This window comes from Exophiala bonariae (assembly GCF_035927105.1).
Source record: "Exophiala bonariae strain CCFEE 5792 chromosome Unknown scaffold_3, whole genome shotgun sequence".
In the NCBI taxonomy this organism is placed as follows: domain Eukaryota; kingdom Fungi; phylum Ascomycota; class Eurotiomycetes; order Chaetothyriales; family Herpotrichiellaceae; genus Exophiala; species Exophiala bonariae.
This window is the reverse complement of record NW_027042478.1, coordinates 48,979-76,954: the sequence shown is the minus strand read 5'-3', so window position 1 is coordinate 76,954 and position 27,976 is coordinate 48,979. Positions and strand designations below refer to the sequence as shown.

Below are 27,976 nucleotides of genomic sequence, written 5' to 3'. Positions count from 1 at the left end.
ATCTCTTTGCCGTCCACGGAGCATTCTGACCTGTCGTCTCCACCGACGAAAAGCTCACCACCAAACGCAAAGTTACCAAAGTCCAGGACTTTCGGTAGTCTTCTTGCTTCATCTCGTGAAGTAACTCCTAGTGGAAGACTCATGCAGCCCATTCAACCACCACTGCCTCGGAGCCAGACACTTGGGAATATCTCATGCTTCAGCCAGCCAGGGTTGACCCCATCATCCAGAAAACCGACACAACTCCACCCATACACTCCAAGACCATCTAAGCACGCCCAAAGTCAACTGGATATCTCCAAAGTATCAAAGGAGAGGATGGCACAGGAAGAGATGAAGTTAATGAAGAGTGTCCAGAGAGAGGCTGCTGCAACGCGTACGCGAATGAGGAATTCCCTGGGGAAGGGCCCCACGATGCTAAGAACAGCTACCGACGTGAGAGCAAGCATTTCGAGCGACTTTACTAGCGATGTTCACTCACCAAAGTGCATCTCGGGAGTGGGAAGGCCACTTGATGACCAGCCTTCGACCGAACGGCTGTCAAGGAGAACCATCAGGAATCGATCATTGTTGGCCACGTCTGCCCATGGTACATTGGAGAGCGCGGATCCTGTAGATCTGGCTCCTTTGTCCCCCTTGCCAACGAGTAGCTCGTCGGTACAGGAATCTTTGAACCCCAAAGAGGTAAAACTCCAACTCCACTGGCATATGTTCCTTTCCAACTAATGCTAACAACTTATTGTCAGGTGTACTGTGCTGAAAATTCTGCGTATTGGACAGGCCGTTATGTGAGTGTTTGTGATCGTCTAAGAATGGAAGAACTCGATGGCATGGATTTTGCCGACAACCAATCGGATGAGCGGCTCTGGGAGTCCAAGGATAGATTGAGGGTTGAAAATGCTATCAACGAGCTCAGAGGTTTCTGCAGGACGACGCAAGCCCAGGACAGCTTTGCACGTTTTGAAACACAACTATTCCAAGAACTCAAAACCAATGTCTTTGTTCTAACTCCAAAAGCTTTGAGGTCGAAGACAGAAGTCCAGGACGAAGTGTCGAAATTTGCTGGTCCAGAGCTCAAGTCCAAAAGCATCTGGACATCGCCATCGTCTATTGAGACCGCCTCAATCTCGACGAGTCGGGTGTCAAGTGTCAACGCAGAAGCAACTTTGGCTGTTGGTCCTAAGCTGTTCTATGGACGTGCAGGAATTACAAAGAGTAAGACAACTGGCCATTTGGCCTCTCTCCTTCCAATGATTCAAACGAGGTCAACAACCACTACCAGCAATACCCCGAGGCAAGGGTCCACGGAACCTCTGTCTCATCGACGCAGAACTTCATTTTTCGACTGTTCCCCACAAACTCGGGCTCGGGCTATGAAAGAAAGAGAAGATCGTGCTGCTCGCAGAGTCGCCGAAGTAAGGCGGAGACTGGAGGCGCAGTCGCTGACAACCAGCAAGACTTCAGACAACCAGCCACGACCATGTACGACCATAACAACACCGCAGTCTCCGCAGTCGCATCGTGCCTATCCCCTTGCAATGCCCGCCACTGGCAGAAATGGCGGAGCATTTAGCGGGAGCACTTTAGCTGGAGGAAGAAATGATACAAAATCATCGGCTCGGTCAGCTCGTATTGTGTGCACCAGAGTCGATATGCATGCTCAAACAGCAGGTGCGGAGAAGCTCGAAAGAGGGCGTCGCAAGGCAGAACGACAGTTTAGCGGTGAGATAGTGAAGAGTCTGTTTGGGGCTGGAATGAGAGGGATGAAGAAGATGCGGAAACGGGTGGGTGGAGGCATGGTGTGGTCAGGAAGTCATGAAGACCTATCCTCGTCCAGCGATAGATAAGTCCTGGGTCGAAGACCACGGAAGAGCGGCGGTGGCTGGACGCACATGCCTGTTAAGAGGTCATAATGTTCTCCTCCCACCTCATCCTATTTCGAGCGGCCTTGTCAGTGAATCTCGAACTTGAAACTACCGAAATAGACCAGCGAGTGTATACTATCAAGTTTCTGCCCCAGATTCGTCTGAACTCGCTCTGGAAACCCCCCCTGCCAGAGTGACTGGTAGGTGCGCTAGAGACGAATGCGACGCCCTTCGCCCTACGAACAGCCACGCCGCATGTCTCTAGCAACCATGCATGGCCACTCCATTTCTTGCAGCACGGTATCGTGATTGCCTTGAAGTGTCTGTGATATAGCATTGATCGCCTTTATAGGCGCATCCCCCATCCACCACGGCGGGTCCTTCACCAGTGCAACCTGGGCAAAGAAATGTGCAAGCACGACCAAGGCAAGCGAACGACCTTCCTCGACGAATTCGACGAACGCTTTCGGAACCAACAGCGAAAATCCCTGCGTCTGTCGGGCCGCGTAGAAACTCGGCTTTCCCTCCTCGTTGGAGTGGTGGATCGTGCCCAGGAATCGTAAGGTCCTTTCGTAGATCTCTCTGGAGCTGGGGGTCAGATTCTCGAGTTGGGCTAGGTGGCCATCCAGGAGAGGTCGCGATTGTGGAGGGATGGCATGCCGGAAGTGGTAGTCGATGTTGGGGGCGTATGCGGGTGGTGCGTCCATAATGATCTTGAACTTGCTGGATGGGTTCTGCCGGGCCATTGCGACGGTGATGGCGACGATTTGGCCGAGACCAGGCCCCGTCTTCAGCCATTCTGTGATGGCTTCGTGGCCGCAGATGGGGTTGATTCGTTCATGGAGCATTGCGAAAGAATTCATCTGGATCAGCAATGCCGTAAATGAAATGGCGTCCGCGTTCCGTTGGCTCAGTTCGTCGACGGCGTTGCGTTGACATTGGAGGGTCAAAGCTAGGTATCTGTCACGACGGATCTGCAGCTCCGTGTTGAGCGGCTGTGCGCGAAGCATGAAGGTTGCAGAGATGGTGAAGATAGCGTAAAGAAGATTATCGTTCTCGAACGCGATCGTCGGTACGTCGTTCTGCCATGTAGCTTCCACGATTGGGCTTTGTGCGACCTTGAATGGTGTGCAGATGTACATGTGGTAATGGTGCAAAAGCTCGAGTTGCATCATTCGCTCGTCCTTGCTTTCGCTTATTTCCCAGATGTCAGGTCTCTGTCGGGTTTCAACCAGGCAACAGTCGCTTTGGTCTTGCGTCTGATGGATAGATTCAGAATCAGGCATTGGCTCATCGAAGTTCCGCTCTTCAGTCGCCCCAGGAATGCTCATGACCGGTTCTTTGAAAATGTTATATACACATGGTTCCCCGTGACGTTGACATGAACGGCAAGCCGGTTTTGCCTCATCGCACTGTTAAAGACTTTCAGAACCGCTCTTAGACATATGGGATTCCTTCGAGATGAACACACTTTGACCTTCCGGACCTTGCATCGCTCGCATCCTGTTCTCGACTTTCGGTGATTCAGACGAGTCTGGGGCTGCGATTTCTGAGGCGACATAATGCTAAGTGAAAGCTGGATGAGCATATCCAATCTGTCGAGGAGAACAGTTCTATTGGCAAAATAAGGTTGGGATGAGGCATTTTCAGTGCTCCACCGTAGAATCCGTACGATTAGGCGTCCAAAAGCGATGAAGTGTCAAAGCTTCGGATGATGTCAAGCTTGGTAGTATCTGGCGGTGAGATAGAATCACGGACTTGCTTCGAAGCCCCATTGGAGCTACACTGGTACCCAGCGGATCTCCAACTCAATTTCTCTGTTTCCACCATCATTATTTGCAAAGATGTCGGCCTTTCCAAACCTAGCTGGCAAGGCATTAGCAAAGAATTTGCTGCTGTTCCTATAACTCAACAAAGTGCTATCACCAAGGTCAGAGGAGAAAATTCCCTGTATAACGGATGCCTTGGTGCACTCAAATACGTCTGTCGATGGATTGATCGAACATGGTGAGAAGGAGGATGATAAAGAAAACAAAGGCTGATGGCCAGGATCAATTACATCTGGCTGTGCAAGGTAGGTCGCGCATGAACCCGAGGTATACCATTGCCCATTGCGAATCAGGCAACCTTTTCTTTCGGATACGCCTGGAGTGGCAGAGTCATCTACCAAATGGATCTCGAGATGCCCCTTGCCTTTGAACGGAGTACTCGTGGCGGAAGGGTCCGAGGAGGTAGTGGTTGGGGTTGGTTTGATAGGCGGGTGTTGAGGTCCTTTAGAGGAATGCTTGGGCAGATATTTGATGTTGTGAGCAGGACAGTTTGACTTGGCGCCATCGGGGTTGGCAGGAACGAAATGCTCTCGTATTGTGTCTGCACTCAGAAACGGGAAAGCTGGTGACGAGGACTCCGCTGAAGAAGGGACCTTGTTGGAAATTCGCAGTGAGCCTCGAACGGAGAAGTGGTACCAAATCTCATTTAGTTCCCCAGAACGACAGCGTAGTGTCACTGGAAAGCCATGAGAAGAGCTCTCGATAGCTTCCTCCAGTTCCGCGAGATCGTATGTTCGTTCAGAAGACGGTAGTATACCAGCTTCTGAGAGGATGGAGAATGTATCAAGCGTCCTGAATAGGGAAGTTGTTTGCACGAAATAGTCATACAAGTCCGCATGAGGAATGGTGTCCTTCCCATAACAGCTAGGTTCGATGGTTGAGATACAAGTGCCGTGCTTATTCCACTCATGAGCCCAAAGGTGCTCATTATTACCGTCGGCTGAGAGCCAGTACAAATCCATGAACTCCAATAATTCGGAATCCTTGCCTGCGATTGAGGCAAGAATGGATCGAATTCCATGCTCCGAACGAGCAGAGTCACAGAATTGATCAAAGCCGCCCTCACACCGGTCAGGCCACAACCCATGGATCGAGAACGATGTATTCGGACCTAGAGGGGGCGAGGTATCCCAGAATTGTGTCTGTAGAAAGTGTCCGGAAGGGTAATTGACACAGCAGGCATCGGGTGTTGTTTTCGGTGGTGGAAATGGACATGAGATACCACCGGGGTTGGGGCAATGCTGGTTGATATGGATCGATTTTCCAGTGTCAGGGGTTGATTGCAGAACTGAGCCCAGGATCGGCACTTGCGCGAGAAGATAAGATAGAGACGGCATTTGAATGTATATAGAGAACAAGATTTGATAACACAGATGTTTTGTTTGGCTCTTTAGGACTATTGGTCAAGTCAATGATAGCTCTTTCAGCAACGCGTGGACGGTGTCAAGGTTGTCAGAAGCGCGGGCGCCTCGGCGCGTGCGGTGTGACGTCAACAAGGCTGAGTTGGTGAGCCACCCATGAGCTTCAGCCACACGTGTGGCGTACAATATTGGAAACATGCACAGCTGTAGAAAGCTGAATTGCTGTTTCGAGAACTCTACGTTGACAGAAATTACCTTCACGGTCACTGCACGGTGTACTCCACGCGTGGACTGGGATTTATCTGTCCATTGCGTTAGGTAATGGTTAGGCATAAGACTTTGGAAATGGTGGAGTGGATCTCATACGCCTTGTCACATCCAGCTTTGACTCAAAGCCTTGATTCTTCAATATAGGGCTAGTAACTCTGCTAGTCACTTCTTAAAAACCAGATTGATCTAAGGTGATAGACTAGCCACACCACGCAATCATGTCAGATGTATATATCAACCCATCTGCAAAGGTGTGGTTACATACTTACGAAGCCGGAGTAACCCAGGCCCAGGAATTCCACCGTCGACTTCCAGGGTATCAAGAGAGCCCACTCATATCTCTGTCCGGTATAGCAGAGGAATTTGGGGTGAAAGCAGTGTTTGTGAAGGACGAGAGTAGCCGCTTGGGGCTGCCAGCCTTCAAAATTCTCGGAGCATCGTGGGGCACGTTTCGGGCCATCGCGGCTCAGACTGGTTTGCCCCTGGACACCGAGCTTGAAGAGATGTCAAAAACTGCGCGGAGCAAAGGCATCACTCTGTTTGCTGCCACAGAAGGAAACCACGGGCGTGCAGTCGCTCGTATGGGAAAGATCCTCAATATTCCCACGCGGATATTCATGTCTAAATTTTCGGATGACGAGACAGTCCAGAAAATTGAAGGCGAAGGCGCGCACGTTACTGTCACTACTGGAGACTACGATGAAGCCGTCGCTACGGCGTCAAATGAGTCGATTGCCACACCTAACGGGCTCTTGATCCAAGACAATGCGTTCGAGGGTTATGAGGAAATTCCTGGATGGATTGTCGAGGGATATTCGACACTACTTTTCGAAACGGAACGTCAGCTTGCTGCTCAAGGATTACAAGCAACAGTGCTGGTGACACCCATAGGAGTGGGCTCTCTTGGTCATGCAGTCGTTGCATATTCCAAGTCTGAAGGAAGAAAAATAGCAGTTTTGACCGTCGAGCCTGAAACGGCAGCCTGCCTGAATCAAAACCTACAAGCAGACAAGTGGACGACTATCGAAACTACTGCAACAATAATGAACGGAATGAATTGTGGAACGGTATCCCCAATATCATGGCCAATACTGAAGCAAGGAGTGGATGCAAGTGTCACAATTTCAGATTTGGAATGCCATGATGCTATCATCTATCTCAGAGCCCTGGGAATAAATGCTGGACCATGTGGAGCTGCAAGCCTATGTGCTCTGAAAAAAATGGCTCTCTCGAAATCAAGCTCAGTGTTGCTTGATGCGAATGCAGTTGTGGTTCTTCTAAGCACTGAAGGTGCAAGGGGGTACGGAATTCCTGTTGCGTTTCCGACTTCATGAGTTTGGTTCTGCTCAAGCACTGCAAAACTGTCGTTTCAAATTGTATATGTTCAAGATGCATGGCATTCGCTCTGTCGACCATATCAAGGAAGCCCATGTTGCTGCCTTACACACATACTTTCAGCCATGTTGAGCCCGTTCCCAAGCACCGCGATCGAGAAGATCCAAAATCAATTCCCTTTAGAAGCGGTTCGTATTGCCATCAATCCCAGCCTGCGTTCTGGGCAGCTATTGGGGGCAGCCAGTCAGAAGTGGTTTCTTGGTATGGTCCAGCACATGGTCGACCCCATTCGGTATTTGGCCAGGCGGATTGAACAAATGATTTGCTGTGGTCCGGCTGAGCCGTAGGATTACTGTTCTGGTGAGGCTCGTAGCCGATCGAGCTCGTATAATTTCCATTGTCGTTCCGGCTCCCGTCAGATGCTTTGTTGTCATATTTTGGAACTTCAGGTCGAGCTGTGACGTGAGACACTAATGAGGCTGATCCAAATCCCCAACGATTGAAAATTGTACGTAGCAAGTCCATGGCAACGCCAGTCTCGAACTCCAGATAGTCCTGAGGAAGGCTCACAATATCCATTAAACCTTTGTCAAGGAACTGGGTGCATAAACACCCCAGAAGTTCCCGCCACATCTTCCCACCTCGCAGCCCCGCTTCCTCCAACTGCCTGAAATGAGACCACTGGATATACCCAGTGCCTGCATCAATACCCAACGAGCTCTTTGCACGATCGGTGGCACAGTCGGCCATCTTGCTCACAGAGTACTTGACTGCAAGGACGTGGCAGTCGATGATTTCTTCAAGGGTTGGTCGCCCCGTGGGAAACACCAACACGCCAGCGTACAGATATGAGAGAAGCATCTGAACGTCTTGGGGTTTCTCATCTGGTACTGTGAGCCTGTTTTCCTCATGAGAAAGGCGCCGGGTTTCCGTGAGAAGCTTTGCAAAGCAGTTTGGGTGCTTGGTCAACACGGCTTCATGAACCATCATGCGGACTCGTTCTGGGCCAACGATCAGCGCGATACCCTGGGAGGCGTATTCATTCACCGGCGCTTTGTTCATCTTGTTGTTCGGCCTTGCCTCGGAGAAGTTTGGATCATGGGCGATGGTAGTGCTGAACTCTTTAAGCGCCGCCGCCAGACCTTGCTGTTGGTAGCGCTGTAAGAATGCAGTCATGTCGTCCGATGAGGGGACTATACCCGCCATGGTTGGATCGGCTTTCTAAGAGGTGTAATATCGGAAGTAGAAGAGGTATGAGAAGGAGTGGAATCGAAAGAAGGTAAAAAAAAGAGACGAAGACTAAAAATGAGTTCGAAAGTCGAAGGTTTGGAGTTAATGAATGGGCAATAGTTATCGGTCTCGATACCCGAAGAGAATCCAGGGTCCTGTTGAGGGTGACGTTAGGAGAACAGTTGAATGGAAGGGAGACAGATTGCATCGAGAAGAATAAGTGAAGGCAAGATACGATGAAGCGACACAAGGTGGTTATTGAGAGTGAAGGATGCATTGAGAGCGTGTGGTGACTAGGTTTCTACTCCGGTTTCAAGTAGTTGAAGATGTGAAATTTATCCCAAGTATTAAGTTGAATCTAAGTAGTCCATCCTAATCAATAAGCTGGTGAAGGCAGACTATCAAAGTCGCCTTCATTTTCCCAAAGGACAGAAGAACACAATATTCAAGCGAGAAACCAGGGCTCGGAACACAGCATACACCTCTCCAAGGATTGGCCATGCTCCGCCATCTCGCTTAGACAGATAACCCCGAAATTCCACACGAGAGACAGCAAAAAAGGACGGTGGAAGGTAGTAGCGCGATTCGCAAGGATTTGGCTATTGTGACCGTTCTTCAGCTTTGTAAGAGGTCGTGTCGTCCCATTGAGAGGTACCATCGCGTCCCTGCTGCGATTTGATTCATTTCAACCCAGGTAGTCGCCTACTCAGAGCATTTTGGAATTGTACACCGGTGAGGGCACACTCAGCGAGGTATGCCCTCAATTCCCAAGTGGCATCGTTGCCGCCATTGTGCAGTCCCTCGATATCGCAGTCCAGGCCTAAGAACCGAAATAAAACTGGCGCACCGATCTGTGGTTTGCCAGTTCGATGTGCAATCCTCCGTGCCAGGTTATTCGGCCCGTTATTCTGTATGTCCTGTCTCCGAGAGTTTGGAAACTCGTCTTCTAGGGAAATACCAAGTTCTTCAAGCCATGTTCGGTCGTTCGCATCTGCGAAGAACACCCATACGATCGGACGACTATTGACATGAGGCTTGGACTTCGGTGCAGACCTAAGTTCCGTGCTCTCGCCAATCCATGTTTTGACCTGCTTGATGAACTGGTCCTTGACAATGGCCTTCCGCACCCAGCGAGTCTTGCCAAACTGGAAGTTGTTCGCGTCCCGCACTTTACACCAGTAAGGATGCTTCTTACAGAAAACGTGTTTATTCTCAATTATAGCCAGATTTTCTGACTTGATCCTGGGCCACGCTTTGTGGGCACGATCACCGGCTTCTTCCATAGTTATTTCTCGACTGTCAAATGATGCCATGCCGATTTCGCAAACTCTTCTTTCCGAGCGTTTGATACCCTTAGAGAATTCTGCGAACGTCTGGTTGCGACAATGACACTTGATGTCTATACATATTAGCACTGCATCGTCGATGTCAAAAGCCCAGTCGCCAGCGCTTACGGGGGACTCCACATCCGGGCTTGAGGAGGTAATTGGGCTTTGAATAGACGCTGGAGGACTGGGCTCAGTGCATAGGCTTTCCTGTGATGGTGAAACGCCCTGTCGTGAGGATCTTGACAATACATCTGGAGTACCTGCCAAACTTTTCACTACAGCAGCCCACGTGCGGACTGGAGCCTTTTTGGGGATCGACATGCCACCGAACTTCGTTGTGCGATTGTGTACTCCTTGTCGAATACAAGAATCGAGTATGAGTTCGGAGGATTTAACCTTCGTTTGTGGCTGAATTTCACCCTTCAAGAAGTCGAAATAACATTTTGGTAAAACAAAATAGGTAGTCTTATACCGCTGCGGGCTTAAATACTTCAGAGTATCGCTCGAGCAAGTCATCTCCCAGAGGCCCATTGTATCCGTGTCACAAAAAGAGATATGTGGCGCACAAAGCCCGGGTTATCGTGTCAAGCGAGGCAATAATGGGAACGAACCCAACGGCACGGAGAGTCCACGCCTTGGGGAAGAGTCATTTTGTACATGAATCGCGGGATAGGGACTGATGCTGTTGACCAACCATTGTCACGAAAATACCGTGAAATGGTCGTTGAGATGTGGTAGCTAGTGATAAATGCGAACCAGGACAGAGAAAGGTATCTAGCCCGCTCTCGAGCAATTGGGACAACGAGGAACAAAGAGTAAAACAGTCCCAGGTGACGCAACATAACAGCAGGTGCGAGCAAACGGAACTGATTCTTTGATCGGAGCTCGTAGGTGACGTTGCGGCACCAGTCTTTCGGTGCTGCACATCTGCGATGTTGAACCTCGGGTCAAACGAACAGGTGTTTGCGGCAGTTCAACTCTCAGGACTCTGGTAGCCCTTCATGACACTGCTGCGAACGTAGCGAACATGACAGAGCGTTTGTCGTTGAAATGCATGGGTAGTGGATCGTTTTGATGGATTAGGATCATGGAGCGTCGATGTTAGTTCAATTGGGAGAGAGAGATATTTGTAGAATCCGTCGGAAAGAGTCGAAGCGCGTCAAGCATAATGCTTTGTGCAAATTTTTCAGATTCAAATATATCTGGGCGTGATGACTTGATGAAGGGATCATGCCCCATTAGACGCTTTCTGAACCTCGCCTTCGATCTGAGTTTCACCACGTTGAGAGATCTCCCCTGCTTTCTTCGTCTCCCAATCGAAACCAGTCCAAACATCACTCCTTGATTGCTCCTCTTCTTCATCGAAGTCTTCACCAACTCCAAGCAAATCCGACATTCTTTTCACACTCTGCTGCACCATATCATCGATACACTGCGGTCGTGTGTAGAACGCCATGACCGGTGGCATCACCACGGCCCCAGCTTCGCTGACCCTAAGCATGTTTTCAAGATGTATGGAGCTGAGGGGGGTCTCTCTGGCGACAAGGATAAGTCTTCGTCTCTCCTTCAGTGTCACGCTCGCCGCTCGTGTGATCAGATCGGTATCGTAACCAATACGGATGGACGCAAGAGTCTTCATGCTGCATGGAACGATGATCATGCCGTCGGTTCGGAATGACCCGGAAGAAAGTGAGGCCGAGACGTCCCTCGGTGAATAACTGTAGTCGGCTAGTGACGCAAAGTATGATGATCGGTCATCAGGAGCATCAAGCTCATACTTCAGCGTGGCCACTGCCCACGTCGAGAGAATGAGATGCGTCTCCACGTTTAGTCGGCGAAGACGTTGTAAAAGGGCCACCGCCAGTGGTGAACCTGTGGCACCAGTGACAGCGACGACAACGCGTTTCTTACGCCGTGGTAGTGGGATGGTCGTGTTTGGACATTGTTGCCAACATGATCGTGAAGTAGCCACGCTCCTCTTTTGGGACGCTATAAATGTATTGCGTAAGCCACAGGTTTTGCTCCAGGATAGCCGACCTTGGCCGCACCCTGACCTTGCAAAACCATTGAATGTCTGGTTGAAGAGACGACTTAATCGTTGGGACATTGGTGCAAGGCAACTTTGTAACAGCTTGTTGGGTGTTTCTAGAAAATGGGATGGTGGCGAGGCAGAAGCGTCGACGGTCTGCCTTTTCACCGTCTCCTCCATCGAATCACTAGGGCGCCATCGCTGCGATCTGCACTGCAGATCCCCCAATATCATTTATCTCAATCATCGTTTTGCCCGATTGATGCAAGTTGAAGTTGAAACTCAAGGACCCTGGCTTAGTACAAGGCTGCGAGATGACTCAGCTTGGCATTCCCAATCAGGATGCATAACCAGTTAAGAGATCGACAACAGGGGAAACTAATCGTAGTACAAGATGACGATGCATGCCTTGTAACGTCGATGTAGAAGCAGAAGTAGATACTGTCATTCACGTTGCCATGGCCGGCTGTTCACTGGTTTTTACAAAGCAGTTCTCCAGGCAAATCCGCAAGGAGGGTCTGTCGTCGATATCTGTCATTTATGGAGGAGAGCGGCATGTAAGGTTGGCTCACAATGTTGCAAACCAAGCTCCCCATCTCGACTTCCGCTCATTCGTCGACGAGCTTCGTTCAGATGATGACCTAGCAGACATCAACGCAGAGGTTGACCCTCATCTGGAAGTTGCCGCCATCATTCGACGCGCATATGAAGTGCGATCCAAAGCACCCCTCTTTAATAACGTCAAAGGGGCCAAGGATGGACTCTTCCGCATCATCGGTGCACCAGGAGGCTTGTCGAGTGACTCGAGATATCCATACAAGCGCTTGGCGCGTCATCTTGCCCTTCCACCAACAGCTGGTTTGAACGATGTGATTGACAAAATGCTCGCCGCAAAAGGCACTCCACCCATCCCACCGGTTCATATCTCCAGCGGGCCTTGCAAAGAGATCAAGATCTTCGGTGATGATATTGATCTGACAAAGCTTCCGGTGCCGCTCCTCAACAAAGCCGATGGCGGAAATTACATCCAGACTCTGGGCATCAATATCGTCCCTCATCCGGCAGGAAAATGGACGAATTGGTCAATTGCCCGAGCTATGATTCACGACAAGAATCGCATGAGCGGTTTGATCATGAAACCCCAGCACATTGCGCGAATTTATGAGCAGTGGCAAAACAAAGGCGAGGACGTTCCATACGCCATAGCCCTTGGTGCACCACCGATTGCTGTAATGGCAGCCAGCATGCCCTTACCTCAAGGTGTTTCGGAAGCAGAGTACGTAGGCTCACTTTGCGGATCTCCTCTTGAACTCGTCAAATGTGAGACGAATGACATGTACGTTCCTGCAAACAGTGAGATTGTGTTGGAGGGTACCATTTCAGTGAAAGACAGAGGCCGAGAAGGCCCGTTCGGTGAAATGCACGGGTACAGCTTCTTGGATGAGAACTCTTCACAGCCACTGTACAAGGTGTCGGCGATCACACACCGGAAAGATCCAATCCTGCCTGTTTGTGTACCGGGACGAGCGACAGGGCCAGACGAGACGCACACGATGATTGGCACACTGGCTGCAGCAGAGATCAAGCAACTATTGCAGGATAGTGGACTTCCAGTGATGAACGTCTTCACTCCTTTCGAATCACAGGTAATATGGGCGGCAGTTCAGGTCGACCGACTAAAACTGGCAAAGCTCAACACAAATGCCAACGAGTTTTGCAACAAGATTGGAAATCTGGTATTCCGCCATAAATGTGGCATGCAGATCCACCGTCTCCTGATTGTCAGTGATGATATCGATCCGTTCAAGTTCGAAGACGTGACTTGGGCCTTTGCTTCGCGATGTCGGCCTAGTGTGGATGAATTCCATTTCGAGGACGTGCCTGCTTACCCATTGGTACCGTATATGTCTCATGGGATAGGCACAAAGTTGACGGGCGGGAAAGTGGTTGGGAATTGTCTCTTGCCAAGCGAATACAAAGGCGAGCAGGGTTGGGTCACTTGTGACTTTGAAAATGGATATCCCGAGGAGATCAAGAAGAAGGTACTCTCGAGATGGAGCGGTTTTGGTTTGTAATGAGGCCCTGGGCCGGCCCCATCTCTTGGATGCTTTCGGAAGGAGAGCTTGTAGTTATTCTGTAGCAGAAATCAAGCACATCGATTTCAGACAAAAGCTAGTTTTGGCATTGAAACTTGGGACTTAATTCTCGGTCCGATGGTTATTTGCCAGTCCTGAAGGGATTTCTAGATTCTAGTTTTATACACAGCTCTAGCCCTGAGCGTGAGTCCAGGCTTGAGGTGGGCAAACATTGTAACCCCTTATATATTCGTGGACGGGGCCGTCATCTGCACCCTCGTGTCTGCGTGTTCAATGGTAGATGTGGGAGCAAGGAGGAGCAGGAGTGCTCATTTCGTAGTTGGTCATTTTTCGTGATAGTCGTGAGGGAGAGATAGATGAGGTCGTACTTCATACAGAAAGTCATCGGTTCGAAGTATTTCTTTCACCAAGTGTGTTTGTTGGTCGAGGTGCATTCGCTCGCCTTATTGCATGGTTCTGAAGGACCTCGAGCCAATTATTTTGCATTACAGGATGCAACCAGACTTCGTCTCCTGTCTCATCTTCAGTAGAGATTGCGGGGCTTGGTGTCCGCCTGGGGGTGTTGTAATATGACGGTGGGCGCGTGCTTCGACTGGGATATCTGTCTAGGCTGAGTCTACCGTGTATAGAAACGGTATCGCCAGTCGGCAGGGACGTGAGATCGGTCAGCCGCGTGCTCGGTATTGAGACGACGGAGGAATGTGGTGAGACAGGTGGTGGGGGACTGTCGCTCTCAGTTGGAACTTCTCTTTCCTCTGTACTGTTGTCATACTCGATTTCCTCGAAATCGGCTGGATTCTTCTCATCGATTGTGATAAGAGGATTTTGAGCTATATCTCCGTACTTTGGAGGCGCATCGTAATATCGAGGAGACTGGGGCCGGGAGCGAGGCCGGGTTTGGATGTCATCATGCTGTCGAACTGCGGAAACAATGCGAGCGTGTCGAGTCTCTTGTTCAGTCTTTTCAGAGAGAGATTGTGATGTACAACAAGAAAACACAGAAGATAGGAATGTCATCTTTCCATCTGGCAACGTTGTGGGTAGGAATGTTGATGATGTGAGGATACCTGAGTCTCTAGGTGGTAAGGATGTCTACTTAAAAGAATCAGGCTTCCGGGTGCTCCCCAGGCCATTGCCCGCCCAGCCCCGCAAGGCAGACACCAAACCAACCACTACGGAGTCCTTGGCCCCTGCCGAACCCTCCGCACTACATCCCAAAGAGGTCTTACGAGTACGGACTTGACTAGTCAAAACCCCTGGTTATCTACCGATCGAGGTCGCCGGGGGAATAGGCAGACAAGTACAGAGTACCCAGGTAGTCAGTGATGATACTATAATTGCTGATGAGGTGAGCGTCTTCCTCGTTCCATCAGCTGGACCATCATTGTGCCGGTCGTGGTCTCTACACTCGTAGGTAAGAATGGGTTATTTGGTACAATTCTCACTTCACACGGCAGGATCAGAATGCCATCCAACATCGAATCCAGGCATTGTCTCGACACATCTCATGGATCCTCCTTCAAAAGTGCAAAAGGCGTGAGCACTTAAAATGGACACCAAGAATGATATGCACATTAAGCATGTGAAACTGGTCTCATGCACGACAGCCCTGAGGTCCACTCGGCTACCACCTCCATCATGCCAATAATACGTCAAACGAGTCGTAAGTGGCATAGGCGGGTTTGTGCCTACAAGGTCCCTTTTCACAAAGTGTCTACTTACTTTCCATTCCTCTGCTATTCATCGTTTTGGTTTTTATCTGTTGTCGAATCAAATTCACCTTTTCTATTTTGTATAAAGTTCAACACCAATTGGATTTTCTTTTTGGCCCCATCATTGCTATTCACACACTCGTCGTAATTTCCTGCCCGGTGTGAATACAGCCCCTGAAGATTCTGCTGAGATTTGCCCCAGCCTTATCCCCCGCCAAATTCCACTATCCTCGACGGACCAGAGATGCTGGCTTGGGACTTCCCACCTATAACGACTTTTCAGTGTATTTATATACTATGCTTCTCTTCCGGCGGTCTTCGTTCTTCGCATTAACACTTGGGCTCTTAACAATCGTTCTATTAATACACAAACTCGACCTAAACCCCTTTGGGAGCCGTTACTATGGCCAGAAAGGTCTGTTATACAACCCCACGGTCTTCAAGCCGGGGGTTCTCAAGCCGACGGGAGAGAATTATACTCGAATCCTCGTGATGGGACGACTAGCGACGGAGGATATTTCATGGGTGGGCCGAGAATTACCTGACCTCCCGACCAAGATCTACACGGTGGATGATATCCCGAGTAGAAATGCTTCATCTGTGGGGGATGACAGCGCCATCCCGGCCAACAAAGGACACGAGGCAATGGTGTACCTGACCTACATCATCGACCACTACGCATCATTACCCGATGTCGTCCTCTTCTTCCATCCGCACCAACACGCCTGGCACAACAACATCCTCCTGGACATCGACACGGCCAAAACCATCAAACTCATGAGTTCGGCGCACGTCGTGCGGCAGGGCTACTTCAATTCACGCTGCCACCTGGATCCGGGATGCCCGAACTGGCTCCACGTGGACCGGCCCCAATGGCGGTGGGACCTGAAGCACAAACCGGAGGAGCCGAAGCTGACCTCACAGCTCTTCCATGAGCTGCACGGCGCCGACGTCGCCATCCCCGCCGCCATCTCCCAGCCCTGCTGTGCACAGTTTGCCGTGTCGCGGGACCGCATCACCCAACGTCCCCGCGACTTCTACGTGCACTACCGCGACTGGATCCTGCAGACCGACCTGGACGATAAAGACTCGGGCCGCCTGCTGGAATACAGCTGGCAGTACATCTTCACGGGCAACTTCGAGTTCTGCCCGAACATGCACCGGTGCTACTGTGACGGGTATGGCATCTGCTTCGAGGGCGACGGCGGCCTGGACGAGTGGCTGCGCGTGCTCAAGCAGCGTGAGAGGGTCGACGAGAAGCGCCTTGCCGCTTGGGACAAAGCCGGCAGTGATTCCCCAAAGTACAAGCAGCTACTCGGCCAGAGCAACCTCTACACTGAGCAGCTCGACTGGATGAGGGAACAGGCTCTGCGGCGTGGCGCAGATCCCAAAATCAGGGCCCAAGAGTGCGGCAGGCAGTGGAAGGACGGTGATGGCTATTGAGGTCCACTTAGGGGTGGGTCTGTGCTGTGCTGTGCGTGCGTGCGTGCGTGCCTGGTGCACATAGTCTCCTGTGGGAGTCATGCATCTATTCTTGAGACGGAAGTGAGCGCTACTGTGGATATTGGGATTGTGCTATGTACAATTTTGGATAAAAAGGACCCTGGGATGTACATAGGAAACTTGTTTGTAGAATTGAGGCGCCATTCATAGACTTGAACTTTGATGGAATTCGTGCAATCGAAGAAAATAGAGCAGAGAGAGTTTACAGTCAGAAATTGTACTTTGTATGCTTTGAATTAGGGAACAACCATTTTGGAAAATGTAGAGGCGATGCCGATATACTTAATACCTAGGTACTTAGGTACCCGTCGAACAAGGTGTCTGCATATCTAGGTGGACAAGTCTTATTTAAGATACTGATAGCACAAGTAAAGTTGGGCCTGAAGCACTCCTTCTGATTAGAGTCATCCATCTGTGGATACACAGTTTGTAACGATTCCATACCCAATCCAGCACCTTGCAGGATTCATGTCGATGCATTGTTCAACGCCATACTTTGCAGTCCCACAGCCATCTGGCATCATGTGTGCAACTAGAGGCGCCTGATGTAAACGAGAAGAGTCCCAACAACATGAAATCATACTGAACCGCCGCACCCTTCTGAGACAATATCGTTATAACCCTAATAATTCATAACCATTTCCACATTGGTACCACCGGCTTTCGACTCATTGGCACCGTCAAAATTGCCCGGACCATAGTCATCAAGACTCTTGTAGGCTGGAGGACCGCGTGGAGCTGCATGGCCACCTCTGCCACCTCTATTACCGCCTTGACCAGATCCGTGGCCACGTGTCCGAGAGGGGTTGCCCGGTGCACCTTGGTGCATGTTTCTCGCGCCACCTGATGCCTGGTTGTTTTTGTTGTTGAACTGCGCCTTACTCGTGTATCGCATATTAGATCGTGAATTTCCACCACCTTGCTCTTTGGGGACCCATGAGCGATCATCTCTTTCACCGCCGTAGTTCTCTTTGCCACGATAGTCTTGTTCATCGAACTTCCGCTTATGAGGCGTGTCCGCCAAGCCGCGATCGTGCTGAGAACGACCTTTTCCATGGCCTCTAGACATGTTATCGGGTTCAATTTTGAGCAGAACCTTGTCTCCCACAGTGGTTTCAAACATAAATGCCTTCTCGGGGGCTACCGGTTCCCACTTTACAATCTTTGCCGCATCGACTTGCCTAGAGCCTTTCCGAATAGCAAGAACAACAAGTGGTGTTGGATCTTGAGTTGAAATTTGTGTATCCGTGATAGGCGCCACGCGAGCAGCCCAGATCCGATCTTCATATTTGGCGAAACCGGTGACTTGCCATGTCACTTTCTTGCCTCGCCCTCCAACCTTTCTGACGAGGTCCTTTTTGGGAAAGTACGGGGCGATGAGGATGCTGGAAGCAAGCAGACGAACTTCACCTGAGTCGATCAGGTGCGGTGTAGTATTGACAAGGGAAATCAAGCGTGAGGAATCTGTCTGGCTGATCAAATAGCCAAAGTAGAGGAAATGATCCACGATCTTCATTCGCTTGTTGACCGAGCGTGAGGGGTTTGGGCCACCAGTTTCGACCGCGTGGTTATGACGATTCACCGCTCGTTGCACGACCTCCACTTCCATCTCGGGGTTCAAGGTCGCTTTCAATTCGCAGACATGAATGACCTCGGCCGTGATCGGCTTTCGAGGTGGTGGGGGCTGGTCTGCAGGATGTGAAATCAGACTCTTGTTGACTCTTTCGAAGAATTCGCGGAAGCCTTTGACGTGTTTGGGTCTGTCCTCATAGATGCGAATCTCATCCGCATTCTTGTACGTGAACGCGACTTCCTTGAGAAACTCTTGCTTGAAGGACATGGTTGATTCAAATCGCTGGCCTGCCGGACCCACTTCAGGTTTCAGCACGACCAGATCGAAGTTGAGCTTTTTGGCATTCAAAATCCGGTTGACCAGTTCTGCAAAATTTGTCTCCCCTCTTCCGGTCAATAGCACGGTCAAAACATCTTTTGATTGCATGCTTAGTTCCACAAGTTGAACCACGGTCTCATTCCAACAACCTTCCCAAGCTCGGGGCTCCTCTTTCTCTATCCCTTGCCCAGTGGCAGCCAAGATAGTCGAATCGTGCCACCAGCCTCCATATGCGAGGACTTCATACGCTTGTAACATGCCTATGGCTTGCGACTGCCATACTTGAGGGTTCGGCAGGGGACTGGAGAAGAGGGTATTGTCAAAGTCGTAGATATGAATGCCCTTGATCGATGCGATGTCTGCAGTGTTACCGCTCTTGCAAGACCACCGATTGAGGCTGTTGAGCGAATAAGTGGTCCTCATGGTCGATGTTGACAAAGAGAAGTCAATCGGCAATGACTAGGGCTGGATGGAGTGGGAGGGAAGGGACGATGTCATTGTCATCTGGTGGAAGACGTGTCCTAGGGGAAATCCGGTGCGAATTGCTATTGCTGAAATTCCACCGAACACGAAGAGAGGTTTCATAGACGCAGCCTTATGAATTGAAGAACCGCCAATAGTCCAGGTAAGAATGGACAATGCGACATTTAGTGGCTGCCGAAGTTGGAGCATGTGCTAGTCCCAATATGAATTAGTGCAAAGCTCACCCTTTAAGTTTTTGCGGTGCGCCGGAGTGACTCCATGAGGCCTCAAGTCATGGCTGCATACGAATATAACACCAAGTATAATCTACGAGTCAAATTTCCGAGTTTCCATTCTTCCATAGTCCAAAATATATGTAATTGCGCTAGGTGTCTTTGTTTAGGGTATGTATATGTAGCATTCGTGCGAGGGAAATGCTCCGGATCGAACGCCTAAGCAGATCAGCTCATGTTATATAAGGAAGTTCTCTAGCGTCGTCGTCCTCTTCAATCCACCCAGTAGGCTGCCGAGCCTCTTGCGGGATATCTTCGACGTAAAGATCATCATATCTCTCTGTAACGTCAGTCAGCAGCTTTCTGAGTATCCTCCAGGCTCGGTATGCCGAGAAGGAATTCTCGGTCATACACCAAAGATACGCCATTGCCTTGCGCAAATAATTGACCACCTCGTTGCTTTCATTGGGGAAATGCTGACTATCAAGTGAGAGTTCCAGCAGCAACACCCCGGCAGCCTGTGCTATGTAATGAAGGAGAGCCCAGAAAGGGAGTAGTTGATATGCCTCGTGCGCGCTCGGATTGTCTGGCATTACGGCCAACATGGACATGGCGGCATGGACGCATGCTCGAGCGCAGCTGCGATTAAACTCCTGAGATCGTACAGATTCATTTTCGATGACGATTTCGCATAGACAATGTCTATGCAGTATCATCTGAACACTGTGATAATACATCGACAGTTCAATTTTAACCCTTGGGTCCGAATCTGTTGGAGTCTTGCTTTGAATGGCAAGATCATCAGGCAGATTCTCAACCCAATGTCGAAGCTCAGTTTGGAGTTCACCAATCTTTCGCTGAATCTCCGCCCATGACATCTCCGAATGTCCAGAATATAGCTCCGATGCGATTTTGTCACTCAGCCGACACAGAAGAAGTCTTTGCGGAAAATGTGAGACCGGTGAGTTTCGTCCCACGGTGGCGAAATTTTTCCACGGAATCACACCGCCAGTCATCCCTTGTGGAATGTCTCTATCTGTGTTCAAGAAATCCAACCAGAACTTCCGGGAATTCGACGAAGATTCCGAACTGCTCAGCCTTCTCGAGGGCGTGACGCTTGGATCATCGAGGTTGCGGAAAGCATCCATTGGTATTGTCGCATCTGACAGCGAGACTGACTTCGGACGTCCTGTTACTTCAGCGATGAGGACTTCCAGACTGTACAAAGAATACCAGGTACGTGCCCGCCTATCCTTCTCGTCATCTCTGGTGCTAGGGTCACCTATTCTGAGATGCATTCCAAGTGCGGTGGCGTGGCGTGTAGCCTGTCCCAGGGTGTTCCATGATCTGATGGGTTAGTTTGTGGCACTTGAACACGAAATCGATCTGAACTCACCTGGCGATTGATCCATTGATGAACAGGTAGAAGGCAAGAATACCCATCGCCTGGACGCGTTCAATGTCCGGATGATCAAACATAATCCGGTGGTCGAGTCCCAGTCTCCTGGCTCTGGCATAGTAGACCAGGTGGGAGTCAGAACGGTAAATGTGGTCCAGCTTTGACATTTGCAGCCACTTTGAGCCAATAGCCCACACAAGATTCGCTAGCGCAAGCCAGCGGCGCTGACTCCATTCGAGTGGTACATCCTGTTGTGGGAAAGAGTGAAGTGTAGTCAGGAAATGATCCCGGCCCACGAAATGAAAGGCACCTTGCAAAGCATGGAAGAATGCTTCGGATAGTATTACGGCGGTTTCGAGGGGTGGCCGATCGATCTCACCGATATGATCTTCATCGATAGCTAAAACATTGTGATCGTCCATAAAATAGTTACAATCCTGCGTCGTTGAGAATGGGTGGTCAATTTCTGGGCGGACTGCGCGGTCGCCTCCACGCGGTGGATCGGATAAGTGCTCCCATGCCCGCTGGATCCAAGTGATCTCTGACATTTTACCTACATATCCCGAGGCACCTTTCCCAGAGTCCAGATTCACGACCATGGCCAGCTCATCTTGCCTACCAGGGGATCCAACCTTTGACGAGACGCCATGCTCTCCGGAGATTTGATCTTTGCGGGACCCCTGTAGATGTACGGTCGTATCATCCGTGCCAGTGGTCGGTCGAACGCTCTCCCTCGTCGGGCTAGGCCTGCTTTGCGCCCAACTGCTTGAGCTTCCCTGGCTTTCCTGTTGTTGCTCTTGTGACGAGTACTAGTTCCTGAGCATTAGCGGAAGGCATTGCTACTGAAGGAGATTGCCAAGACAAACCTTTGATAGAATCTGAACGATATTGTCGTGCTCCGATGGCTGAAAGCTTGGACTTGTGGCCAGCGCTCGGAGTGCACTCAACAATTGTTGATTTTCCCCTTCTAACACATCTATTCGCTCGAGGCTCTCGACCAGATCTCTGTAAAAGGTCAGATCTCTGGGGCATATTCCGACAGGTCGGCTACACAGACTTCTTATTTCTCTCTCTCTTACGGTCTCCGTATGAGCAGTCGGCATCGTCCTTGGTGCACTTGACACAACGATCGCCTCCCGTGCACTTGGTGCGCATCAAGCGGCACCGATCACAGGCATGGGAAGTGCGAGACTTGGAAGACAGTGAAGGAGTACTCATAGACAATTGAGGCAATATCGGCCCTTGCAGTCTGCGTTCTGCATAACTTGAGCCAGGAGGTCGAGGGCCGAGGTCGGGTAATTGCGAGGACGACATGCTAGCAGGAGCTATATCAAACTACCGTACACAACGTGTCCTGCTTGATCATCGGGGCACGGATGGTGGTTCTTGTATGCGACCCAGACAGACGAAGACTATGGCAATGATTCCTTTGCTGGACGAGCCACGGCGGAGGGTTGACGTTATAGGATTCGAGAATAGGAGTGAACTTGTCGTTGACGAAATAAAATCCGGAAGTGCAATATTCATGTCTGTCCCAGGAGGCGGCATTGGGAGAAGGGAAAAGTGGGATATGGTATGTCGGTTAGTGCCAATACACAACCTAATGGGAGACAAGATGACGACCTATTGTACGGGGAATTGGCACGCTCCAACGGTCTGAGTAGTGTCAACCCATCAGAAGAATTCTGATTCGGTCAGACTCGCGTGGACAACGAAACGCGCGTGGCGGTAGGAAATTAGACTTTGGGATAGCCGGAAGATGTTTCCGGAGTAAAATAGTGTCATGACCACGTCGACCAGGGATCGGAGCGGTGGATTGGAGTGCAAGAACATGATGATCGAGGGATTTTGAATCCACATGGCAATTTCTGAAGATTCGACGGAATTCCATGTCAAGAATCGAATCCTGATGCCTTCGGTCGAGGATCGTCCAATGGAAATGTGATACAGGAAGGTAGAGACACGCAAAATGAGGGAGCACGGTAAAATCTGTAGCGGTCCTCGGCACTGGGATCGTCGGTTTTCTGCAGAAGTCTTATTGTGGAGACCGTGAGTGACCATCTAGCTGATACTTTGTACTTCATATCTGGGCACGAGCGTGTCGATCGGCCCCTTTTTTCCTTCCAACGACGAGAAGCTAGGGATCAAATTCCAGACGTTTTAATTGGTACGATAGATGGTGGGATCCTAAAAAGAGCCATAGCCCCAGCAGGAAGGGCCTACCAGAAGAGCTGGAGTTGCATCCGAGGGCAAAATACTATTGGTACGGACGAGGTGAGGTGTGGAAGTAGTAGTGCTGGATATGTAGGTAATGATAGTAGGTAAGCAAGCTTCTGGTGAGGAGGAGCTACGGTGAGTCGTAGCTTTTGACAGGCAAGAGTGACGTGGGTCACATGAAGTGCACCCCAACGTCATCACGTGCTCTAGAGGGGCACTCCCTCATGTTCCTGACTGCGGGGGACCTGCTCGCCAAATGAAGCTCCACTCCGTCAACAAAAAGAAATCCCATCACAGAAGCCTCACGCACTTTGCCCCTGTAACATACACATAGCATAAGGACAACTCTCCTTAGCTACCACTTCGTTATTTCCCTGCTCCGGAGATCTCAACATCTCTGTTTTAGACGTACTCTAGCAAGCGGCTCCAGTTATCCCCAGGACCGACCCAATGGCAAAGGTCGATCAGAAAGCCGTCCTCAGTATGCTGCCAATACCGGACCTTCTCGCTGTGAAGAATGATTTCTAACGGCACATCTAGTTGTCATCGATGGCTGGGGTATACCATCAGAGAAATCCCCACCAGAGGGAGATGCCATTGCTGCAGCAGAAACTCCTTACATGGACGGTTTCGCAAAAGAAGGATCCGATACTGCACAGGGTTACACCGAGCTCGAAGCTTCGTCTCTAGCAGTCGGGCTTCCGGAAGGGCTTATGGGCAACTCTGAAGTCGGTCACCTAAACATCGGGGCTGGAAGAGTCGTGTGGCAGGATGTTGTTCGGATTGATCAAACCATTAAAAAAGGCGATTTGAATAAAATCAAGAACGTGACAAGTACCTTTCAACGAGCCATCGATGGTAATGGAAGACTTCACTTTCTCGGCCTTGTCAGTGACGGTGGTGTGCACAGCCACATTAACCACCTGTACGCCCTTCTCCAAGTTGCAAAAGAGTACAAGGTACCCCAGATCTTCATCCATTTCTTCGGTGATGGGAGAGATACCGATCCCAAGAGTGCTGCGGGATACCTGCAGCAACTGCTCGACAAGCTTCAAGAGCTCGGGGTGGGAGAGCTCGCTACCATTGTTGGCCGCTACTACATCATGGACCGGGATAAGAGATGGGACCGTGTCGAGATTGGCATGAAAGGTATTGTCGTGGGAGAAGGAGAAGACTCGAGTGATCCTGTGGCCACGATCAAGGCTAGGTACGAAAAAGGTGAGAACGATGAGTTCTTAAAGCCCATCATTATTGGCGGCGATGACCGCAGGGTCAAGGACGGTGACACTTTATTCTTCTTCAACTATCGATCCGATCGCGTTCGAGAGGTAACTCAGCTTCTCGGGGACTATGACCGATCTCCAAAGCCTGAATTCCCCTATCCTAAGGATATCTCCATCACGACCATGACCCAATACAAGACCGACTATCCCTTCCCCATCGCATTCCCTCCACAGCACATGGGTAACGTCCTTGCAGAGTGGCTGGCCAAGAAGGGCGTCAAGCAATGCCACGTCGCGGAAACCGAGAAGTATGCACATGTGACCTTCTTTTTCAATGGTGGAGTGGAAAAGCAGTTTGACCACGAGGAAAGAGAACTGATCCCATCCCCCAAGGTCGCAACATACGATCTCGAGCCTCCAATGAGCGCCCAAAAGGTGGCTGACAAGCTCAGCGAAAGAATTTCGGACAACAAGTTCGAGTTTTTGATGAACAACTTTGCCCCTCCAGACATGGTCGGCCATACAGGCGTGTATGAAGCTGCGATCAAGGGCGTGGCTGCCACAGATGCCGCCATTGGATCCGTGTATGAGACTTGCAAGAAAGAAGGTTATATACTATTTGTTACGTCCGATCACGGCAACGCAGAAGAGATGCTGAACGAGGAAGGTAAACCAAAGACCTCTCACACCACCAATAAGGTGCCCTTTGTCATGGCAAACGCGCCTGAAGGATGGAGTCTGAAGAAGCAGGACGGAGTCCTCGGGGATGTTGCACCTACCATTTTGGAAGCGATGGGGCTGGACCAACCTGAAGAGATGGGCGGCACGAGTCTCTTGATCAAGAAGTAAGTGGACGCTGTCGAACCATGCACTTACTCATCAACTATTGCTTTGAAACCAACTGAAAGCCTTTCGGGGAATGAATGTTTTGGAATTGCTTGCTTGTAGAACTAGAGACGTGAGCTGATGACATGACTAGACGAAAGGCAAGCACACTGGACCTGGAAGCAGAGAATTAGAGATGTCTTCAAATGACAGACCGCAATAAGAATACATTGAACGAAACATGGAACCCCTATCGGCCACACTTTAAAAGTTTGGTTGAAATGCCTACATTGAAATCTAGACTAGTCACACAACCTCTCGAATGGTCAATCGTTCTCAGTCAACCAAGTCAGTGGCAACTTGCAAGGGTCTTAAACAAAAGCGTGAGAGCACCAGCCAGACAAATACTCTGCCTTGGACAGACGTCGGTCAAGAAGCGAGATTGCATGCTGGGTATTCTCAAAGAACATCCGACGAGGCTTTTGAGGGGGAATAAGCAGGTGATGTGAGGTGGTTGGCACGTGACTTCGCTTAACCTGCCCAGCTATGTCGGCTCACTTACCCAAGCTTGTTGCATCATCGATTTCCTCTTAATTATTGCTCCCTTCACATGCGCTTCTGTCTCCGGAATTAAAGGGCTTGCCTGTTTTCCAACCTCCAACTTTCAAGGTGACCTGGCGCTTTACCAACTCCGCGAAGATTCCATCTCCTCCACTCCTGCCCGATTGTTTCATTTACCCAGGTAGAGGGTTCACATCCAGCATGAGTCGGATGCAATGAAGGACGCCTTTGTCCGAGGCATCAGCAATGTCTCCAAATTCTCTGCGTCTGCACAGATGTCTACCATCATGCAGAGACTGCATATCTCTGTCGACCAGACCTTCCGATACCACCTTCCCAACCGGTTACCAACCTTATGTCGCTCAATACACACGGTGACCAGGCTGCGGTTACCCCGGGAGCCAATTCCATATTTACATATGCCAATACCATCCGAAACTCCATCGTTCTCTAGAAATTGGTCCACTTGGTCGACGGGGCCCAACTCCTCGCGACCTACAACACAACAAATATTGGCAAGCACTCGGAGAGATGGCGCACTTCTGTCCAAGTGTGTCGATGTCGCTCTTCGGCGACCAATACCTTCATTCCTGCCATCTCGCGCATTCCATTCGTGTGGTAGGCACTCCGATAAGACCTTGGACGGGCAGAAAGGAGAAGGACCAAACCAACAGCCGGAAAAACCTGGCATTGTGGATCCATCCAACTCACATAAACCTCCTCCCGACCAAGCTGGGGCTCAACAGCCGTCCCACCAGGAGCACTTCTACGACCGCATTCATCTGCCGCAATTTCACCGTCCGACCAAGGAAGAGCTACTCGCAGCCGCAACGGGATTCTGGTCGAGAATGAAAGTCCGATTCAAGTGGCTGACTATCAAAAGCAGTCGGCCGTTCAATGTGGACGAAATCGTGGGGTTCATCTCCTGGATCGCGCTGGGCCATGTCATCTGGATCGTGATCGGGACCACGACCTTTGTTTCACTCGCTATCCTGGCTATCAACACTGTGTTTGCACAAGAGACTCTAGCCGGTTGGATTGGTAATTATCTCACCAAGTCCTCCGGGCTCCAAGTGGTGTTCGAGTCCGCCATCGTACCCAAATGGGGCGATGGCGTCATCACTTTTCGAAACGTCTTCGTGTCGAGGAGGCCAGGACAACAAAAGTCAAAGATGAAGAAAGGGTCACCTGAAGCCGCAGCGCAAGCTCCTTCTCGTGAAGACCCAATACCTCCCGAAGAGCAAAACTACACTCAGTTCGATATAACTATCGGAGAGATTAATGTGACTCTGTCTTTCAACAAATGGTGGAATTCCAAAGGTCCCTTGCAGAATGTTGAAGTTAAACATGTCCGAGGAGTCGTCGACCGGACTCATGTGTTCTGGACCGGTGAAGAGCTCGATCCGAAATCTTATCGACATGAGCATAACCCTGGAGACTTCGAAATCGAGTCGTTCAAGATCGAGGACCTACTTGTCACAGTCCTCCAACCGCAAGATTTCAGACCATTTCCCATCAGCATCTACCATGCAGACCTGCCACGCTTGCGAAAACAGTGGCTCTTCTACGATTTCCTGTCTGCCAACAGCATGACTGGAGAGTTTGACCGTTCTCTCTTCACAATTCATCCTCGCCAGACACATTCCTATACTGGCGCGCAGCTCAATGACCCTGATGACCCGTCCAATGAGCCGTGGAAAAAACAGTCTCGTGTTCGTGTCGATGCATTAAACATTGATCATCTCAATAGAGGTGCAGAAGGCCCTCTTTCCTGGATTACTGAAGGCAATGTCGATATTGTGGCTGACATCATGATTCCCAATGACAGCGATGACTCCGTGATCAAAGTTATGACAGATTTTTATGAACGATTAGAAGAGACCTTGACTTCGAAAAAGCATCTAGAGGAACTACGCCATGACATGTCCCTTGTGACACCTTCTGTGGATGACGATCCAACTACACCACAAGCTCAAGGCATTCTTCGATCATTGGGACCAAAAGACGAGGACAAACGATTTCTTGTGATGGATCTTCGAATTCATCTGAATGATGTTCGCGCAGTTGTCCCTCTATTCACCCGTGATCTGAGTTACATCAATAACGCACTCATTCGTCCCATCGTTGCGTACATCAACTCCCGACGGACATTCATCCCAATTAACTGCCGTGTGGTGAAACGACAATCAGACTTTGATGGGAGCTGGACACTCTTCGACTCGGCTCTTCTTGACGATTTGTCGGCCGAGGTGTACGATGCTTTCGCAAGAGACGTTACAGATGAGCAAGCACGGTTGCGACGCTTCAAGAAAGTCGGTTTGTGGAGTCTGCAATTAGCGGCGCAGGCCATCTTCTTAGTGAGTACCACCTTCTCAAGTCCTCGTCTTGATGGAGAGGGTCTAACCGGATTTCTCTTGCAGGGAATGGCAGGCAACATGGCTTGATCTGTCACCTACTAACGCCGATAAATGATTTGACGTACACCAAAAAGAATCTTCGCTCAAAAAAGTCTATGTCTCTGCTTAATATATCACGGTATTGTAATATTCTCCGGCGGGAAACGGGTTGTACAAAAAAGTAATACAGCGTTATTGTGCTTTTAGATTC

General features: G+C 50.2%; 13 protein-coding genes across 13 annotated transcripts; 6 read left to right on the top strand and 7 right to left on the bottom strand.

The window, feature by feature from the left end:
* Positions 1–414: 414 nt before the first annotated feature.
* Positions 415–1,847, top strand: LTR84_007547 (uncharacterized protein; the record flags this gene model as incomplete). Its single annotated transcript, XM_064851100.1, has 2 exons — positions 415–684; positions 747–1,847. 2 exons carry the CDS (start codon positions 415–417, stop codon positions 1,845–1,847), a joined length of 1,371 nt encoding a protein of 456 aa, XP_064710103.1.
* A 254-nt stretch (positions 1,848–2,101) lies between these two features.
* On the bottom strand, positions 2,102–3,196 carry LTR84_007546 (uncharacterized protein; the record flags this gene model as incomplete). Its single annotated transcript, XM_064851099.1, has 1 exon — positions 2,102–3,196. One exon carries the CDS (start codon positions 3,194–3,196, stop codon positions 2,102–2,104), a length of 1,095 nt encoding a protein of 364 aa, XP_064710102.1.
* A 449-nt stretch (positions 3,197–3,645) lies between these two features.
* LTR84_007545 (uncharacterized protein) lies at positions 3,646–5,031 on the bottom strand (the record flags this gene model as incomplete). The annotated part of the gene is made up of 1 exon (XM_064851098.1): positions 3,646–5,031. One exon carries the CDS (start codon positions 5,029–5,031, stop codon positions 3,646–3,648), a length of 1,386 nt encoding a protein of 461 aa, XP_064710101.1.
* Positions 5,032–5,543: 512 nt separating this feature from the next.
* LTR84_007544 (uncharacterized protein) lies at positions 5,544–6,659 on the top strand (the record flags this gene model as incomplete). The annotated part of the gene is made up of 1 exon (XM_064851097.1): positions 5,544–6,659. One exon carries the CDS (start codon positions 5,544–5,546, stop codon positions 6,657–6,659), a length of 1,116 nt encoding a protein of 371 aa, XP_064710100.1.
* A 202-nt stretch (positions 6,660–6,861) lies between these two features.
* On the bottom strand, positions 6,862–7,866 carry LTR84_007543 (uncharacterized protein; the record flags this gene model as incomplete). Its single annotated transcript, XM_064851096.1, has 1 exon — positions 6,862–7,866. The coding sequence occupies one exon, from the start codon at positions 7,864–7,866 to the stop codon at positions 6,862–6,864; it is 1,005 nt and encodes a 334-aa protein (XP_064710099.1).
* A 704-nt stretch (positions 7,867–8,570) lies between these two features.
* LTR84_007542 (uncharacterized protein) lies at positions 8,571–9,539 on the bottom strand (the record flags this gene model as incomplete). The annotated part of the gene is made up of 1 exon (XM_064851095.1): positions 8,571–9,539. One exon carries the CDS (start codon positions 9,537–9,539, stop codon positions 8,571–8,573), a length of 969 nt encoding a protein of 322 aa, XP_064710098.1.
* Positions 9,540–10,446: 907 nt separating this feature from the next.
* Positions 10,447–11,325, bottom strand: PAD1_2 (phenylacrylic acid decarboxylase; the record flags this gene model as incomplete). The annotated part of the gene is made up of 1 exon (XM_064851094.1): positions 10,447–11,325. One exon carries the CDS (start codon positions 11,323–11,325, stop codon positions 10,447–10,449), a length of 879 nt encoding a protein of 292 aa, XP_064710097.1.
* Positions 11,326–11,705: 380 nt separating this feature from the next.
* LTR84_007540 (uncharacterized protein) lies at positions 11,706–13,322 on the top strand (the record flags this gene model as incomplete). Its single annotated transcript, XM_064851093.1, has 1 exon — positions 11,706–13,322. The coding sequence occupies one exon, from the start codon at positions 11,706–11,708 to the stop codon at positions 13,320–13,322; it is 1,617 nt and encodes a 538-aa protein (XP_064710096.1).
* Positions 13,323–15,352: 2,030 nt separating this feature from the next.
* LTR84_007539 (uncharacterized protein) lies at positions 15,353–16,498 on the top strand (the record flags this gene model as incomplete). The annotated part of the gene is made up of 1 exon (XM_064851092.1): positions 15,353–16,498. The coding sequence occupies one exon, from the start codon at positions 15,353–15,355 to the stop codon at positions 16,496–16,498; it is 1,146 nt and encodes a 381-aa protein (XP_064710095.1).
* A 682-nt stretch (positions 16,499–17,180) lies between these two features.
* LTR84_007538 (uncharacterized protein) lies at positions 17,181–18,872 on the bottom strand (the record flags this gene model as incomplete). Its single annotated transcript, XM_064851091.1, has 1 exon — positions 17,181–18,872. The coding sequence occupies one exon, from the start codon at positions 18,870–18,872 to the stop codon at positions 17,181–17,183; it is 1,692 nt and encodes a 563-aa protein (XP_064710094.1).
* Positions 18,873–19,377: 505 nt separating this feature from the next.
* LTR84_007537 (uncharacterized protein) lies at positions 19,378–21,857 on the bottom strand (the record flags this gene model as incomplete). The annotated part of the gene is made up of 4 exons (XM_064851090.1): positions 19,378–20,491; positions 20,541–21,352; positions 21,410–21,548; positions 21,601–21,857. 4 exons carry the CDS (start codon positions 21,855–21,857, stop codon positions 19,378–19,380), a joined length of 2,322 nt encoding a protein of 773 aa, XP_064710093.1.
* Positions 21,858–23,210: 1,353 nt separating this feature from the next.
* Positions 23,211–24,832, top strand: LTR84_007536 (uncharacterized protein; the record flags this gene model as incomplete). Its single annotated transcript, XM_064851089.1, has 2 exons — positions 23,211–23,241; positions 23,301–24,832. 2 exons carry the CDS (start codon positions 23,211–23,213, stop codon positions 24,830–24,832), a joined length of 1,563 nt encoding a protein of 520 aa, XP_064710092.1.
* Positions 24,833–25,584: 752 nt separating this feature from the next.
* Positions 25,585–27,813, top strand: LTR84_007535 (uncharacterized protein; the record flags this gene model as incomplete). Its single annotated transcript, XM_064851088.1, has 1 exon — positions 25,585–27,813. The coding sequence occupies one exon, from the start codon at positions 25,585–25,587 to the stop codon at positions 27,811–27,813; it is 2,229 nt and encodes a 742-aa protein (XP_064710091.1).
* Positions 27,814–27,976: the final 163 nt, after the last annotated feature.